This window comes from Phalacrocorax carbo, chromosome 2, assembly GCF_963921805.1.
Source record: "Phalacrocorax carbo chromosome 2, bPhaCar2.1, whole genome shotgun sequence".
NCBI lineage: Eukaryota > Metazoa > Chordata > Aves > Suliformes > Phalacrocoracidae > Phalacrocorax > Phalacrocorax carbo.
The window spans coordinates 121330971-121349000 of record NC_087514.1 but is presented as its reverse complement, the minus strand read 5'-3'; the positions used below and the strand labels follow the sequence as shown (position 1 = coordinate 121349000).

General features: G+C 40.0%; 1 protein-coding gene across 1 annotated transcript in view; it reads right to left on the bottom strand.

Moving 5' to 3' along the window:
- Positions 1-808: 808 nt before the first annotated feature.
- EAF1 (ELL associated factor 1) overlaps positions 809-18030 on the bottom strand; it is a 22405-nt gene continuing 5183 nt past the window's right edge. Inside the window, exons 3-6 of the mRNA XM_064444155.1 lie at positions 16015-16151; positions 13261-13427; positions 6366-6596; positions 809-4279 (exon numbers count right to left, since the gene is read on the bottom strand). Coding sequence (XP_064300225.1) covers positions 4233-4279; positions 6366-6596; positions 13261-13427; positions 16015-16151 — 582 coding nt within the window. The 3' untranslated portion in view covers positions 809-4232. The remainder of the gene's footprint in view (positions 4280-6365; positions 6597-13260; positions 13428-16014; positions 16152-18030) is intronic.

The window sequence follows — 18030 nt, the reverse complement described above, 5'->3', positions numbered from 1 at the left end:
CCCCAGAGTTCCCGGCAGAAGCCTTCATCCCATCAAGACGCCCATTGCTGGGTAGCTGTGTTTTCCATAGGATCCCTCTGACTCAGTGGCTAGCAGGAAATGCATAGCGTGCCGAACAATGAAGGCCGGGCAATTACTGAAAATAAAAGTGTTCTCCATTACAAGTAATTCCAGGCTACATTTCTCTTAGTTTTCAAATTAAAAAAAAAAAAAAGTAAAAAAAAAAACCCCAAACCGACCTGCATGGATTGTTGATCTTAATTTTTTTATTCAAATAAATGCACTTTGAAGAAGGAAAAAAAAGACTATAAAGCTTTGCACAGCAAACTGTTTCTATACATGGCTATAACAGGCATATAGCTAGTCTATAACAAAGCAAACTGCAAATGAATTTAGGCATAGAGTCTTCAAAATAGCTGTAGTGCCCACAGTTAAGCTCTGAGCTCTTCCAGGCAATGCTGAAGGAAACCAACGTTCTCCTACCAGTCTGCCTTCTCAACAAAATTGCTTCAACCAAGACTTATGACCAGAAGGGCGATGCTTTGGTGGAAGAAGAGAGGGTCGTGCTGCGCGCTCTTGCAGACGTGTGACTCTCAGTGGGAGCCTGGGACACGGTTTGGCCGGAGGCGACGGTGCCCGTGGTTTGGCCGGAGTGACTCAAGCCGTGCCTGCTCATAGGGTGCAACAATGGCAAAGGTGGGTGGAAGCTCTTCCGCACACGACTGAAATTTGAAACACCAGCTTGGGCATTGCTGCAATCATATTTTAAAGGCATCCAAGATGGACAAGCAGGTGACTGAATCTGTCCTTTTTGAAACAAAACCTTTTTATTTAAAAGAATTAGTAACTATAGTTGGAATTATGACAATTTAATTGAATCAATTTAAATCATTATTGACTATTACTTCTAGAGCAATTCTAATTATGGGAGAAGTCATAAACAGGCCATGTTTGCTGCTGAAGTTTTAAGCAAAGTCAAACCACTGAAATGGATGAAGTCCCTGGACAGAAGAAACCATCAGAAACCAAAGCTGTCTTGAACTGCTAACTCTCCACAGCCAACAGGCAGCTCTCCCGTGAAACTTAGTTTCAGTTCATTCAGATGATTGCATTCCATGCACACTGTTAATTCACATTTAAACTAACTGGCACAGAAAAGATGTTCCTACTTTGTGTGGAAAAAGTAGCGTAAGGTGGTAAGGCCTGCTAGTGCTAAAATCCTGCAGGATTAGAACCTACCAAGAATAATCAGGAATACTTTGTTTCATTACTAGGTTTAATCAAAACATATTTTAGTCAACTTATTTCTCCAGGATGTTAAAGATATTGCCAACTAATTAAAAGAATTCTAAATAACTGCTTTTCTGCAAGTAATTTGAATTCCAATTTCCATCTGAATAAAACTTGCCACAAATCATGAACAAATGAGCAACCATCTAATAGGAACAGATAGACAGCTTTTACTATTTTTTAATATACGAAACATAAAATTTTTAAGAGTCCCAATCAAAATGTCAGGTCGGCAACGGCTTTAAACACACACACACATATTTAGAAAAAGGAAAACAAGTGGCAGCCACCCTTTCTGATCTTACAAATCGCCTACTGAAGTCTCCACATGGTTCACCCTCACGAACCATGTGCCACATACCCGTGAGAGCTGTGGGAAAGGCGGAGATCCCAGTGAGCTGCTGTGGCAGGAGGTGCTGGGAGCAGCTCAGGACACAGTGGCAGGGAGGGGACGGGCTGGTCACACGCACATAGGGACTGTCCTGCTTACACCCACGAGTGGGCTGCGGGCCACGGTGTTACTCACCAGCCCCGTGGGCAGCCAGGTGCTGTAGCCTGGGCGTGGGATGTGCAGCCAAACAGCTCACGAACAACAGGTTGGCCACCCTCGATACGACACATCTTCAGGTGGCACATGAAGGGTGGCCAAATGTGGTTTAAAAGCTGTACGTAATTGTGTGAAAAAATTTTGATTTCATTATGAACAGAGAGGGGAAGAAATCTTTGAGGGAGGGATAGTAGGGAAACGTGACCTAGCGTACAAATACAAAATAAGGCAGAAATTGATTATCTGAATGAAGCTTTCCCACTTGCTGATCTAAGCCATAATTAAATTCGCGATTCAAATCAATATAGCCTGGTGTTATCTTACCCTCTTAAGTTTCATATATTTTATTTACACATAATTAGTAAACTTCCTATGACATGTCCTGGATTTTAGAATGCATCAGCAGCAGTGAATGGTAAGCAACGAAAATGCTGCACTGCTGCTTTTCCATTTAAGCGCAAATAATGTCAACAGAACTCAGGAATAACCCCCAGTAATGGCGAAACGACATCAGAAAAATATCTCCCTGTTTATTTAAATCTTAAGCTGGGGAAAAGTCAGGAGCAGTATTAGCATTAATTAGACTGCCAACTACCATGCAGATCTCCTGCACCACAGTGTAAAATCCCAAATTGGTACAAGCTTGTTAGAACAGAGCACTTTTACTGTTGGAGGAGGAACAGGCTTAAAAAAAAAAAAAAAAAAAAAAAAGAGAAAAAAAGGAGAGCAATTGTGGCTTTACATCAAGTATATTTCATAATTGTCTGTTAAAATATGCACCCACATCATAAAACACTTTTAAAAAACCAAGTATTTTTAAATGTATGTACAATAATGCAAAAATATGCCTAAATATGTATCTAATGCAAAAAAAATAAACCATTTAATAAAATATCCCTTCAAATGTCCCCTTGCTCTTCAACACCTTAAAAAAAAGGAAAGAGCTCAGTAAACAAACAGGAGTTGCAACACAAATGAACTGACAGACAAAAGCAGTGCAAAGCAGACACTTAAGACTGGAGAGGCATCCAATTCAGCTTCCTATTCCCCTGGATTACACCAGACTACAGTGCCACGTGTCCTATGCCAGTTAAATTTCCTTTTTAAAAAGTCAGCCTGGTGTCCAAGCTGTAAGAGGTTGCCTGTGGCACTCATTTTCCATGCAAACAAAAAAAAGTTAATGATAATCCAAATAAGCACCCTTTAAACCCCCTTAAACAGGGGTGAATTTCACCCTAGGCAAATATTTAACGTTCTGTATAATCCTGTCAAGCACAGAGATCCCATCCAGCAAACAGTATGGCCTAAAGTCTACCTGGACAACTGTGGTGGGAGAGAGACTTCTGCTGTTTCCCAATTGTTTAGTCATCTCTTCTTTCCGCTTTCTCTAGGAAACTGCAAACAGGGCTCTGGTTTTCCAATATCAACAAGTCCAATATCTTGTATTTGTGACATTGCAATTACACTAGTAATCAGGCTCCTAAATATTTCTGAAGACTAGGTCTGAATGTCTGAGTTAAATGAGACACTGCAGTTGCACAAGAAAATGCTGATCTGGTTCCTATTTGAATGTGCTCAGGTGACTGATGCCTACCCTTTATCTTGCTAGAGTAACTACCCTCAGAGTACAGTTGGCTGCATGTGAAACACGGCTCTCTTTGCAAAAGCAACCTGAAGAGGTTTCAGTATTGCTTCCTATAAGAAAGGTGGCAGGAACTGAAGGTCTGTTTAAAAAACCTGCTTATAAGGCACTGGTGCAGCAAGGTTTGTGACGAACATGGTTTTATGATTTCTCTTTTCCAACTGTTTAAAAGTAAGTCCATTAAATCAACCATAAATACCAATAAAAAGACGTTAGAAAAGTCCCAAACCAAAGAAATCAATTTCTCATTGAAACTTAATTTATGACAGTCACACTTCAGTGCACACACTAGCTCCTGTATGGTTTGTTTTTGCTTTTGTGTGTTTTTGTTTGTGGTTTGTTTTTTTTTTAAACACTCATTGTTGGCTCATGCTCACCCTATTTACAAAAGTCCCCCCTGCAAAGTCATGATAGGCTGAATATCTTCTACAAAAAAGAAATTTTCAGATGACATCATAAAGTTACACGTTAAACTTACAGATGATGGACAGGAACATAGGAACATATTGGCTTACCCACTGTACATATCTATTTAAAGCTTTAAAAGAATAAGAATATACACAAAATATACACTTAATTCACAAAGTAAAACAGCCCTCAACATCTGCTATTTTGTAGGGCTATGTGTTTCCTCTATTAAAATTCCACACATGGAACTATTGCTGTGCCAGCTCCTCTTCGTAAGCAACAGGATCACTTCAAGGTAAATTAGTTCTTCATGTATATGTAATAGAAACAGCAAAAGCTCAGCCTCTAGTCATCACTGTCGCTCCCAGACTCACTCAACTGCAAGTCATTTCCTACGGAAAACAAAAACCAACAAAACACAACAAGTGGGTAGGCATTAATTCACATTTCATGGCAATCAAACCAAAGAACAGTCACATTTACACTGGAAGATTTAAATAAGAATAACACAAGAAATGAATGCAAACATCAAGCTGTCATTTCATGGAACAGCTCCCCATGCCCAAGAACATTAAGAGCTGCATGGGGCTAATATATAGTCGGATCCAGGCCAAACCAAGCGTCCTTGGCTCCACAGCCACCAAAGTTGCTCCCTGGTGGGAGGACAGCACTCACACACTAGCAGCTGCAGAAGGCATTCCACAGCTTCCACCCAGCCAAGCTCCCGTATATGGCTCCAGGCGTTAGGGAACTCCCTGGCTTTCTCAGCCCTTTTAAAAATAGATTTTTGTTTGTTTGTTTGTTTTAAGGCCATTCGGGTAGCCAAGGCAAGGCCTGTCACTAAACCAAAAGGAACATTAAAGCCATTGCAAGTCAAGGCTATCACTCAAGGCTATCGGCTGAACTAAGCTGACACATGCTGTGATGGTGAAAGCCCCCCTCCGAAGTGCAAAGAGAGATCAGACAAAAGGAGGACAGGATATGGATGAAACCTAGAGTCTCAGACCCTGTTTTGCAGAGCACTTGTGATTTGGTGAGGTGGAGGGGACAAAAGGGGGAAAGAATCATGCTTATATTCTGGTAACTCAACCTAGCTCTTCCAGCATTCTCCCGTGGCCCTGTCGAACAGCTGCAGAGCAGCTATGCAACGGCTATGCCCTGGCTTTCTTCATCTCCTCTCCCCTTTTATGAAACAGGAACCTGGGTTAGGGGTAATTCTCCCCATGTAGATGGTCACCAGTGACTTGAATGCTCAAGGATATATTAATCCTTGGCAAAAGGATTTTAAATCAAAAGGCAAAAATCGTTGCCTGAAAAAAAGGAGCTACCCTAAGAGTTCCCAAATTCTCTTGGAGTCAGAGGCTTCTTGACATTCAATGACCTATGCAGTATTGTTGTCACGGCCCAGGAGAAGTAGGGAAGAGGCAGCTCACAACCAGAAACAGAGAAATGGAAAGAGTCCTACTGACTTTGAACTTTGGATTTCACTTAGACATGTATTACTGACAGAAAGACTGACAGGCCTCTCCAGTTTTCTGGCAGGACAACTTTTCAGTGTTGTCCGTATAATGTACTTGTCTTCTCAAAGCTGGAAGCCCTACACTTATCTGTATTTAAACTCCACCGGTTCCCCATGTGTGGGTGCCAAGAGATGTATGCAAACATGCCTCAGGAGGAATTAAGAACAATTTATAATAACCAAGTTCTAGTTTCTTGTAAATGCAATATTTTAACTCCACTGAGCTACAATATACCTGATCTAGCATAAGGAAAAAGCAACACAGATGTACACCATCTCCCCAGAGAGAGTCTTATGTGACAAAACTATGTTTTAAAAACATTTTTTACACTTTTTAAAAGGCGGAGTGAGTTTGTACTGATTCAATGTTTGCAAATGCCATAGCTGTAATATTTTAACCAAATACAATACACTTGAAATTTTTCTTCAAAATGTGATATTTGTGAAAACGCAGCCGAGACCAACATAGTATAAATACTCTGACAAAGGAATACAGCTAATAATGAAGACCACAGAGACTGTGCATTTATGACCACAGGACAGCCTTGTGCCACTCACAATTTTTTACAGACCTTTAACTGACACGTGACAACCCCACTATTAATGTCTAATCTGTGTTTTCACATTAAAAAAATTCCCATCCTCCGGTGCACCAAATCCTCCCATACTGATGCTTTTCTACCCATCATTCCACCTGGAGGCTTGAATGAAAGCTTAGCACAGCCAGTGGGGGCCATTGCACTGATGCCCACAGGCTCTAGACCAAACTGAAGCAACCTCCACACTTTCAGGCAGGTCTCGTCCCTACGTTCAAAAAACCTGCCCGCATATTTCAGCCAGTGCAACTCCCTGGGATTACTATTTGGCGAACTGCACTTCATGGAGTTAGCCCAATGTGCTAAGAAAATGAGTGGTCTCAAGCAGCTTCCCACAGCGATAAGACACAAGCCTTTACTTACGGAGAGTGTTCATGAGCTGATTGCTTCCTTGTGGCCTGCTGGTGCCGTTAGCAACAGCATTCCTGTTGTTATACTGCTGGTGCGGTGGCTGGGAAGGGGAAACATGTGCCGGCTCTTCCCCCTCACTGCTGGAGCTTTCATCTTCACTCCCAGATGAGCTTTCTGAATCCGATGAGCTGCTTCCACTGCTGCTGCTCATCTGCTCAATAATTTCAACCTCTGCTCTCAGCTCTGAAATAAAAGGACATTCCTCTGGTTGAAATCATAAACAGGGCCCCATGGAATTTTGGAAAAGAATGTGAAAATGCAATAGTTTTGTCAAGTATAATTTATCACATCAAAATATCTCACATGAAAGAGAGAGACAGGAAGGAAAACCAAAAAATTCTGAAAAATTTTTACTTTGTTCTTGTAGCTAAATTTAAAGAAGCAACAGCATCAGTTAGTATCATAAAACCTCACTTCCACTATTATTACTTATGTACTTTACACTCCTGAAAGCATTTCCTGCTTCATTATTTTTGACAGGTTATATGCTCTACATACAAAATAAGTACGTTTCATGATTGAGTTTTACAGGCCAACAGCCAGCCCATTTTTAAAAAAGCATCTTAATGTGGAAGAATCTAAATTGCTAGATGTCAGTGACATTTAGGCTTCTGGAAAACTACAAAAAGGGGGCAGGGGGACATAGCCGCACGATCACAACAGAAACTGCCTTGAATTCAGATAGCGTATGAAACTGCTTCAGTGCAAAGTCACACATCTCATTTTAAACAAACTTCAGAAGCAGATGGATGACATCAGGGAACTTTGCAGTGGGGCAGATGAGAATAGATTAAAATATTCACATATTGAGGAGCGGTAATAATACCTTAACCTGCAACAGAGCTTACAAGTAGCCAGGAAAATACAGAGACTACTCTGAAACTGGGAAGTTATTCAAGTCAGACACACCCCACTTCAGGGCTTCCAGTGCAAAGAAACACTAGAATACTATGACAGCACCACAACAGCCACATCAGCAACAGCTAGTGTTGGCTGAACAATTGGTTACTAACCAGCTATTAAGGTAAGTCACCCCAAATCACACCATATTGTTAAATTTGTCATAAGTGGCCTAAACACTATTAAAGGACGATTCTTTCATATCCACCCACAAAGTTGAGTATCTAATGACTTGGTTCACCTAGGCAGGCTCCCATGAGAACAATATTCATGCATATGTTAAGCATAGGGTGTGAAACCCTCAAAATTTAGGCTTTTGCTGCGCTAGCAGCTCTATACCCACAGGGTGAGAACTCAAGTCTTCTCAGTTCATTCCTGGAGAAGTCACAGGCGAAAGGGACAATAATGAAAGACAGGAGAGATGAGGTATTATCGTCTCTACCTGACAAATGGAGAACTGACAGCAGCAGTAATTCATCTTAGGTCAGATGTGTGTCAGAGTGAGATGAATACCAGCTCCTCAGCTGGGGACATCCTTCCTGTGTATGGCATAGCCAGATCATGTAAAATTAGTCTTTACATAGAAATGGCACAATTTTAATGCTTCTTATCTTCAGCCTCTGCAGGAGTAAGTCTGAGAAACTGGAACTCTTCCCTTTTTTAATAAGACCCATTTTCCTTAGGCTGCTTAACACTACAGAGTAACAGCTATGTTTTCAGCCTCCACATTGTTTGCTGGAGAGAGTTCCTCTAGCTCAGCATGTACTGGTTTGAGAAATCAGTTTTCTTTTGCTGTTTTAAAAACTGCTATTTTTCAATTTCAAAGTTCAGAGCTCAATTTCAAATGCTAGTTATATTGAATCAGAGGCAAGAAAGACATATTGAAAGAGAACAACCATAAGACTAACTCCAGCTGGGTATTTAAGGACAGTGGTGGTATTCCTCCAACTTACTTCCTAAATCCAGATCCCTGACTAGACCACCTGTGTTCTCTGTACTTTATTAGTATGCTAGGTAAAACTTACTCTTTCATCTTGAAGACACAGCATAAGAGACCATTGGAAGAGGGAGGAAGAATATACGATCAGGGCAACAGAAGATATTACTTTATACTGTAATATCTTCTCCCTTATTCCCTCCCAACATGTCTTGCAGGCTTTAAAAATCCACTCACGCCTGGAGTATGATACATGGTCAAATGAGCGTTTGTAAGTCACTGTTCTGAGCCTACCCATGTTGAGGATTTGAAATTGTAAATGTTTCCTGTGTTCAAGGCTAAGAAATTCATAAGGGAAAAGCTAAAGGAAAGGTAAACAGGAATAAGGGTACTTCCCCTTTAAAATGGCCAGATTTATTTTTCTCCCTAGCTTAATGATGTAAAATTTCCACATACTTCTAGTAATGGAGCTGTTAGTGGTAAGCTACAGTGATGAAAATAATACATTGTTAGAATATCCTGGATTGTAGGTAGCACCATCACCCATAGACCACAGTCCATATTGCAAAAAGAATAAACAAGTCTAATAAAAGGACAAGTGTCCCAGAATTATACATGTATGCTTACAGAACTAGAGAGTGTCTGGCTGAAACGGAGGACTGGTGGCACATGGGCTGAAAAGAACACAGCAGCCCAGAAAGCAGCATATAAAACAGCGTGAAGAAGGTGAAGCAATCTAAGAGGCATTGGCACTGAAAGGGAGAAGACGCAACAAGAAATGCACTCCAGAGAACTAGGGGAAAAAAAAATCTAAATAAGAAATTTTAACTCGATATAGTAGGCGAGGAGATAACTGAAGGAAGGAAGTGATGCAGCCTGACAAATGGGAAAGGAAGATCAGCCTGGCTAATTTTAAACAGAATTAGAGATTACTGTCAGATTGAAAAGTGAGGGCTTTCTGCTGGGGAAGCAGAAAACTAAGAGCCCATAAAACAGGCTTGATTATGAGGAGGGTAAGGGAGAATGCCTTGGAAGAAGTGGTAAGGCCCACTACGCTGAGTACAGGCAGGAAAAGCAAAACAGTGCCAATATCACAAGCTTCAAGGACTGGGAAGTTAAGGGTGCTATCAGTGACAGTGGTCACTGATGGAAACTTGGTCTGAGCCTATCCTTTAGTCAACTTTTGCCTCACAGCTTGTCAGCTTCCCCTTAGGTCTCTCTTGTCTCTTAATCCCTTGAGCCCAGAATTCTAAACATCTCATCTGCGCAGCTGAGAAAAGAGTAAGTTTTCACTACTGTTATGGCGGCTGCTGCATCGCTAAAAGTCTGTCAGGCACAACTCCAGCAGGACCACTAGGAAGTCTATTCAAAACCCTCTTGCGTCACACTGTCAAAGATGGTGGCTAAGCCAATGATGACACCAAAGCCTTGTAGGAAAAACACATCTGCTTTAAAATCGTCCAATTTTGCATTTTCCTATCAGTCCATTATGTTTAGTGCAGTTTTAAGTACTGAAGCCTCAGTTAAACATTTCCTTACGTTGCCTCCAATTAAGAGAGTTGTGTGTATGTGTACATTTATACCAAGCTGAACAACGAAAGAGTCAGACCTTTCCCAGATCTTTTTGCGCCATAAGATCAAACACCTCATGTTGATGCACCTTTAAGGTTTAAAAGATGACAAGAGTTAGGACATGCAGCAGTTACTTTTAAAAAAAGCTTTCCACAGAGTACAGTTTTGACCACTTGCCGTAATTGAGTCTACATCATCTGAATAGGCTGACATTGCTAGGGGAACCTTAACTTTTGTACATTTCATGTTACAACTGTAGGCTTTCTTTCAAGAAAACAAAACTGCTTACTGTTTTACACTGGCAGTCAATGCAGATTTTAGATTAAAAAAAATCAAGGTCAGAAATCATTATACAAACAGAACAGTCTTTGTCAACAGGGCTGTCTTCTGTATATATTCAGTATCAAATATCCTAATTTCTTTCCAAAATCATGTCTAAGGGTATTTACTCCTCTCAATTCCAAGAGGCTATGCAGAATTTTAAGCTAAAGCCCTAACCTTGGGCTGCAAGAATACCAAGGACTTCTGGAAATAAAGTCATTCAGCTTTAGCAAGGATAAGGTTATATGCCTATAGCAGAATGCTTACTGTTAGTAATGGTATGCAAGGTGGAGAGAAATCAGCTTGATACCAGCATTTTGAGCACGCGCAGATGGCAGCTAGAAGAGGCAGTATTTTACACTGAAGTGCAAAACATTGGATTGAGATCTTCTTGAGAGACAAGCACAGTGCCATAGCATAATCCTTACACACTAAAATGGCACTTTAGGTAAACAAGTTCTGCTCAGATTTTTAAGCACTGAGTTTACAGCCTCCAAACCAGAAATATGTTCCTGTGGTTTTTTTTCAAGTACGGCATGCTGTAATTATGTCAGTGTTATTGAAAACATTTTTGTTGTGGTCAAATATGTCTGATAAATGCTGATTATTTCATGCACATAAATGGCCGTATTGTGGTATATCTGTGCAAATGCTCACCGCTTAATGAAATGTTATCAGATGTAACCAAGTATTCAGAAGAAGAAGCTCTTACCCTCTCTTTTGCTCCCTTCAGGCAGGAGGACAATACAAAAAGCTTTCAGGGGAAAAAGATTCCTCTGGTGCAGGACCCTAGACACAGCCTCCCAAAGGCCTCTCTGCATGAAGGAAAGGACTGGTTCAACTCCCACATGCTCTGACTCTGCCCTCAGGCACTGTTGTTAGGACAGCTGTGTAATGGGACAGACCTACCTGAAAGTTCATTTCCCAGCTCATCTCTAAGGGGAGCTATGGGAATGCACAGCTGAGGGTGGGAAGCAGAAACCTGCACTGAGGTTACCTTATAACTACTGTTAAAGATCACAAAGGCTGTGTGCCTTACCACACCCTTAAGTAGGGCATACCAGGAGCAAGAGAGTGTCATAATGCCAGAGACCCTTTCAACCACCTCCTCTGGGGATTGTAAATTCTGTGCTATGTTCGTTCAAGAAAGAAACACAGAATTTCAGCTTTATGTTTATCTTTCTTTTGTACAAAGGAGGTACTTCACCCAAAAGGAAAGCTGCTGCTTGAATGGAAGGAACACAGTCTCTCCAGAACTTACAAGTCTTTTTTAATAAAAAGACACATTAAGGGAAGATAACAGGACTGAAGACTACCTCATAGCTTTTACAGTTAAGTTTTATTCATTATTTTTGTTGTAGAATGGTGCCATTTTAATTCTACCTTTCCCAGGTAGGTTCTATAATGTAAATGGTTTAGTAATGCTGACACTCTAGATAATCAGTGCTGGAAAAAAGTTATACTGTAAGCAAAAAACCTACCTGCCCATGTATTTGCACACTTTTTTTGGGCCGTGAATGACTCTCCCTACAAAACACCAACTTAAAGTCCTATTTTTAGCACAAGTCAGGTGTTCTTTTACTTGATTTTGGAAACTCTACAGGTTATTTACTTGGAGGTACTTTCCAGTAAAAGATGATCAGGTGCAAAAAAATTACTAGGACAGTTCTAAACAATGTGACTTATATTTTAGACCACTAGAAAATGGTCTTTGTAGAATTGATGTCACGCCAGACAAATGTAATTATTTTACTGTAGTGGGACCTTTACAAATTGCTGTATATATAGAAAAGAATGCCCCAATGGTTAAGTAACTTAAAACACACTACAAGAAAAGACACTTAAAATTTACAACTGATTCAATTTTTAAATTGATATATCACCTGTTTTCTTTCTCCTTACCTATTACACAGAAAATAAAAATGGCAATGCAGCTAAGGGAACTGTAGCTAACAGACTCTCAGACGTTGATTGTGTCTGCTGACCAGCGTCCAGGTATTGAAAATACTACTGCTGCGGAAGAGTGAGACCAGTCAGCACGTATGCAAACACACAGAGAGCTTAGCAGTAAAAATGTCACCTAGTGATTACCATGAACTGAAAAAAGACCTTGCTAAGTAATTAACATAGTCTGGACAATTAGCACAGGCTAAGTCTACAGGCAAAAATAGCTATATGGAACAGAGAAAAAAAGGGAAGGAAAAAGAGACCCAGAAAAAAAAAATACCAGACAGAAAGAACAACTTTAAAATAAAATAATTGCATCTGGTGCCAGACAAGAAACACAAGAGAACCAAATAAAAATTTAAAGTCTTCCTCATTCTGACTGTGTTATCCACAGCAAAACCAGATATCACACAAGCATGAAAGGAAGGACATGGGCGAAGAAAGCGCACCCTGCCCACCGCAAAACACTGAGACAAAGTGTTGCTAGAGGAGAAGACTGAGTTGAGCCAGTCACCCTTTCAAAATACTTCAACAGAAGTATAGCAACGACATGGCAGATGTAAGCAAAGCTGCAGGGGAGTGACTGTGGTAAAGGGGAAGCTGCAGGGTTGTTCACTCTCTCTTCCCTCCCCTACTAGCACTATCTGGCACGGCACAAGCTCCAGGTCTTGTGATGGGAACACAGCCACCCAGCCCTTCCATCCCACTGGCAAATGGCTCCAACCTTACTCAGTGCAGGAATAACTTTCGTCCAAGTTACTTGATTGCATAACTAGATCTTGGACCATTAGCTTTTGTTGTTGTTGTTGTCGTTGCCTAAGACACCCATTCAACTCGTCTAGCACTCAGCTACAGGTTTCTGAATTCATGCTTATTTTGCCCTCTTTTCAGATCAGAGAAATAGTTTGGAAGAGAGAAAACTATCCAGAAAGAGGAAGTTCTCTCATGCCAGAGAAGACTGCAGTATAAATATCTACGCTGGCAGAGGAGAATAAATAATTCACTAAGATGCCTCAAAACAAGTTATAAAGATGACAAACCAGCTGCCAAGTACTATCTTTTAATCCCTGAACGTTCTAATGTTTTTATAAATTGCACAGTCATAGTTTGTATTATAAAGAAGACAGACAAAACGAACCAAAACTCCAGAAACTACAAACCCTTCTTTACCTCTCTTAATGTCATCCAGCTGAGGCTCAGGCGAAGGATTATCTTTCAAAGGAGAAGTTTTAGGTCCAATTGCTGGCTTGGTTGGGGCTCTGAACTGTGATGGAGGCTGTGATGCTCGGGCAGACTGTTGTTCTATTCGGGCTTGGATCTTACTGCTACCCTCTGCTCTGAAAAAACAACCAGAGACATCCAGTGGTACTGTGCAACTATGTTCAGCTTTTTCAATATCCTTGTACTAATGCATCACCTGTGACTTCCTTCTGTACAGATGTCCACTTTGTTTTATAAACAGTGAATTAAAGCTTTCTGAATGCAACACTTGCTTTCAATAACAAATGAGCATATACAACTACACTGCAACACCCTTACAAAATGTATTTTCAAATCCAGATGTGGTTCAGTGGTGCCAAATTCTCTACTTGAAGAACAATGCAGGCTTTAATTTAGCAATTAATATTTGTAATTTTAGAAAGAATAAGCAATCATAGTAATTTAAAGTAACTACTTGATAAAACAAATCCACTTGTAACAAAATCCTGCTTAAAACAATCACAGCAAAAGAAACAGTTTTCTCACTTGCAATTAAATCATCTCAAGCTGAACTCTCTTAGAGGTCAACTCCACTAGAGCAATCATTCTTACTGCTAAACACAGCATGCAAGCATTTAATTCCTTTTTTTCATTCATTTGCTATTATCTCTTAGAAATAGTTTAAGCCATTTCCTTAGTGGGAAATAGTCTCCAGAATAGCGCTATACCCAGATGTTCCATTCAAATCAGGTATTTCTTCCTTTTACTGAATCAACGATGTGACTGAGACTGTAGGACAGTCACTATCCTTGGAAGAAAAAAAACCCCAAACCAAAATAATAATTCAGGTCCCTCTATGGTACACCATAATGAGGTTAAAGTGTGCAGTGTATTTATTGCATACACCAAAGCCCTTGTGGGTATGGCTTTAAGTAGCACAGAAGCAGCTTATGTGATATTAGTGCTCAGTTTTGATTTTAGGACAGTCCCAGCTCAGCAGTATGACACTTTGTTCCTGTGAGCTAATCCCACTGAGAAACAAGTTAAACTAGCCCATGCACATCTTCCTGGGACTTCACCTAAACCACCTCTGGTATCTAGCGCGTTTAGCACTAACTCAGGTATCTCCGTGTCTCATTGAATTGTAGATGCAACCTCAAAAATTAAGCACAGAACCACCTCTTCATTCATTACTGAAATGCAGCTGTTAGATACTGCATTAACGTGGCTTACACAGTCATTTACAATAGAAGTGAGGATTTGGGAATACACTCACTGTATCAAGTGAAAGGTAAAGGCAAGACTGTTTCCAGTATTAATTATGCTCTTGGAACTATAAAAGGTTTTATGTAGAATAAGTGCAATTACCTCCCCCCACTCCTTGAGCGTCATCAGGATGTTAACACTAAAAACTCTGCGCTCACAGAGTGTCAATAGGCTGTTAAAGATCAAAGTACCCATCAAAAAAAAAAAAGGACACTTCTGATCTAGAAAACTGAATGACTTTTCAAAGCACTATTCCTCAAAACAGGGATCCCCTGTTTTTCACTCCCTGCCTCTGCTTGAGAAAAGTTGAAATATTTTTCACCCCACCAGAGCCAAAACTGAGTGGCTCCAAACACCTCACTGAACCCAAGCTCTCCTGCCCTTTTTGCTCCTTTCTGACTTAAGCTTCATCTGGACAAAGTCCAGCAGAACTTAAATAGGAAATTCAAATCTCATCTATGACGTGCTCATATCCACTGGACAAGACGAATGCCACATGGATGAGTTTTCACATCAGTGATTCAGCAGAGTATTACAGTCCATTTACCTTGAACTCAAGGTGTTCTTGGCAAACTTCCAGCCAACTGCTGATGAGCTGCAAACCACATTTCTAGCAGTTTTAGCAGCTAAAAGTTCTACGCTGCAATGAAGTGTTGGTTTTGCATTTTTTGTTTGAGTTTTTTTTAATGTAAAACTTGTAAAATTATTTAAGACCTGCTTCTTCATGAGGCACTTGAATAACTCCTTTCTCTCTAGATCTCGATAACCTGTGGTCCAGTGATGCTGAAAGAACATGATCCAGAAACTTCAAATACTTGCAGAGCAGCAAGACTACTAAAAACATTCCAGCTGCACACTTTGTAGCATTTGTGCAGTGAAGTAAAAATTCTGGGTCAGAGAGGATTTCTGGCCTCAGCAATTCTTCTAGGCAAAAACCTCGTAACCATTATTTCTACAGTTCCCCCCGCTGCTAGAGGCTTTAGACTTGTGTTCCACTTTATATGTCACTGATCCAATACAGGGATGAATCTTTCTTGTTCCCTACGAGTGTATTATTAAAGCATCATGACTCCCACAGGAAGCTGCAGGGAACAAACCTAGAAAGTCCAACAATCCTCTTGACAGCCTAATACTTCCATGGTCTTTTTCAGCTAACTAGAGATTACCGAAACACATCCCATCCCTCAGCCAGCTTCCAAAGCTTCAACTCATTAGAGGTGTTTCATTGCAAACTATAATTATGTCCTTTCAGCAGTAGAGAATTTACAAATTCTTTACTTGGATTCACAACCCTATCTGCATTTTTAGGCAAGATAATTCGCCATGTAAAGCCCATAAGGCTTAGTAATTAAACATCACTACAAAATAAAAGAAAACTGAGTTCTGGTTCAAAAGACAGTATGAGGAACAAACTTCAGCAAGAATTAATCCTATCAACTGCCCTGTCCCCAGCTTTACCTTGTTTTCTTGACTTGAATGCTGCTACTGAGTTTTTCCAGCATATATTCCCCAGTGTCATGATTGATAATAAGCACACAGTCCTTCTGATATGGCCTTTTATTTCCTTTAAACACAGTCATTGGTGGAGTTGAGCCCTGTATCAAAGAAACAGCACACATTTGTTTGGTCATATTCCCTTACCCAAAAGTTTATAAACACTACAAGAAATGAACGTATGTATTGTTCTGACCAAAAGGCTAAGCAGTTAATATTTAGTTCCTACAGAAAATGTTCATTCATGAAAAGGGAAAAATACAGTTATATGCAGTAGATCAGACGTTTCCTCATAGCAATATTATGCCTTTCATCATTTTAAGTGTCTCTGCAGTGACAAAACATCCTCTCCATGGTCGCCATTATTTACAGTTCTCATTCCCAAAATGGTAACGTAACTAAATTTGCATAGCTACCCCTGACAAGTCTCAGAAATCTTCTTGACATTTCTGCTCTGGAAATCTTGGGTTTGGATAAGAAATAAAGTTCTAATTATTTGTGTAGCAGAACTGTTGCCTAAAGAAATATGTGATCAATTGAAAAATAATGTAAACTGCTTTGTATTTAATGTGTGTATATATGAAAAAGGCAGTATTTTCATAGCGGATTACAAGCAACTGTCGCAAACTATGTAAGAACAGCTGCCTTCTTCAAAGTCAGATTAGCATGTAGATGCCATGCAATTATAGCGAGATGTCTTCTCAAAAGCAAATGGGGTATTTTGATGCCTTCCACAAAGTCCACACAATGCTGCATAGAGCCATAAAAGTCTAATGGCTTAGACTGAAAAGCAATAAAGACAAACTCCTGTGGTGGTGCACACTGGCTAACTGATACTGCTGCAATTATGCTCAGCTGTACTGCGTCCATGCACAGGCTGGCTCATACACCTGGTTTTGCGTTTACAGGAGGCAGAATCTACGGTCTATCTGCACACAGCAGCATGGACATATACCTGGCCGTATCAAAAAAGGACATGTTACTCGAAGGGGATATACAGAGATATGTTCTCAGCTATGAAACCTTCTCAGACTTCTCTGTAACGCATAGCTACTGTATAAAATAATTTTTTTAAAAAAAAGTTTACTCTTGTGCACCTTTGCACATGCCGTACAAAAGCAACCAAAATCAGGGACAAAAAGAAAAAACACACTCTTCTACACTTTGTTCCGAGTAGCAAAAATGAACAATCATATTTTAAGTTCTCAGAATGTAATTCCTAGTCTCCATATTGCTAATAAATAGAATACATTTGAATTTAAAATGGCTTTGGTACAGCAAGGGTGAAAAATCTGAAATCCCAACAAAGATACAGTAAGAGATACAGGTATGATTCAGAAAAGATGTCTCAAGAAAGTCTAGTCTTCAAAGGCATGTTATGTTTTTATCATTCCCACATTTAAGAGAGGAAAGCAACATTTAAAAGAATAAAAAGCAAGCTGAAAGTCAAATCCTGCTCACTGTTGACAGCTAAGTCAGGAAACTTAAAATGTGCAAATTTAAGGAAAATTGATCAAAGTTTCTTGGTTATCATTCTGCTGTCCAGAAGTCTCCTAACTCAGCAAAGACTGTGACTGTGGCTAAAACAATAAGCAGAAATGGAACCCTGCTTAAGCAAATTAACAATCCCACCCTTCAATTTAAAATTAAATATTTAGGTTTTATGTTAATACCTAAATAACACTGGCTTACAGATTTTGCTGTTTACAGGATAGATGAAGGAGGTTTGGTGAAACAGATGACATTTAATAGGTTTGTTTTCATGCGTGAGGGCTTTTTAACAAACAGAAATTCTTCACTTCCCCAACCCAAGACTGTTTATCAAATATTAAAGCCACTAAATCCACACGTAGAGGTAGTACTTCAATTTATCCAAACAGCAGGGACACCAAAGTATCTGCACTGAACAAATTCTCAGACGTCCTCAGAGACCAGGCAATTTCAAAAAACAACTTAGAATCTGAGTCCTACCCAGTTGTT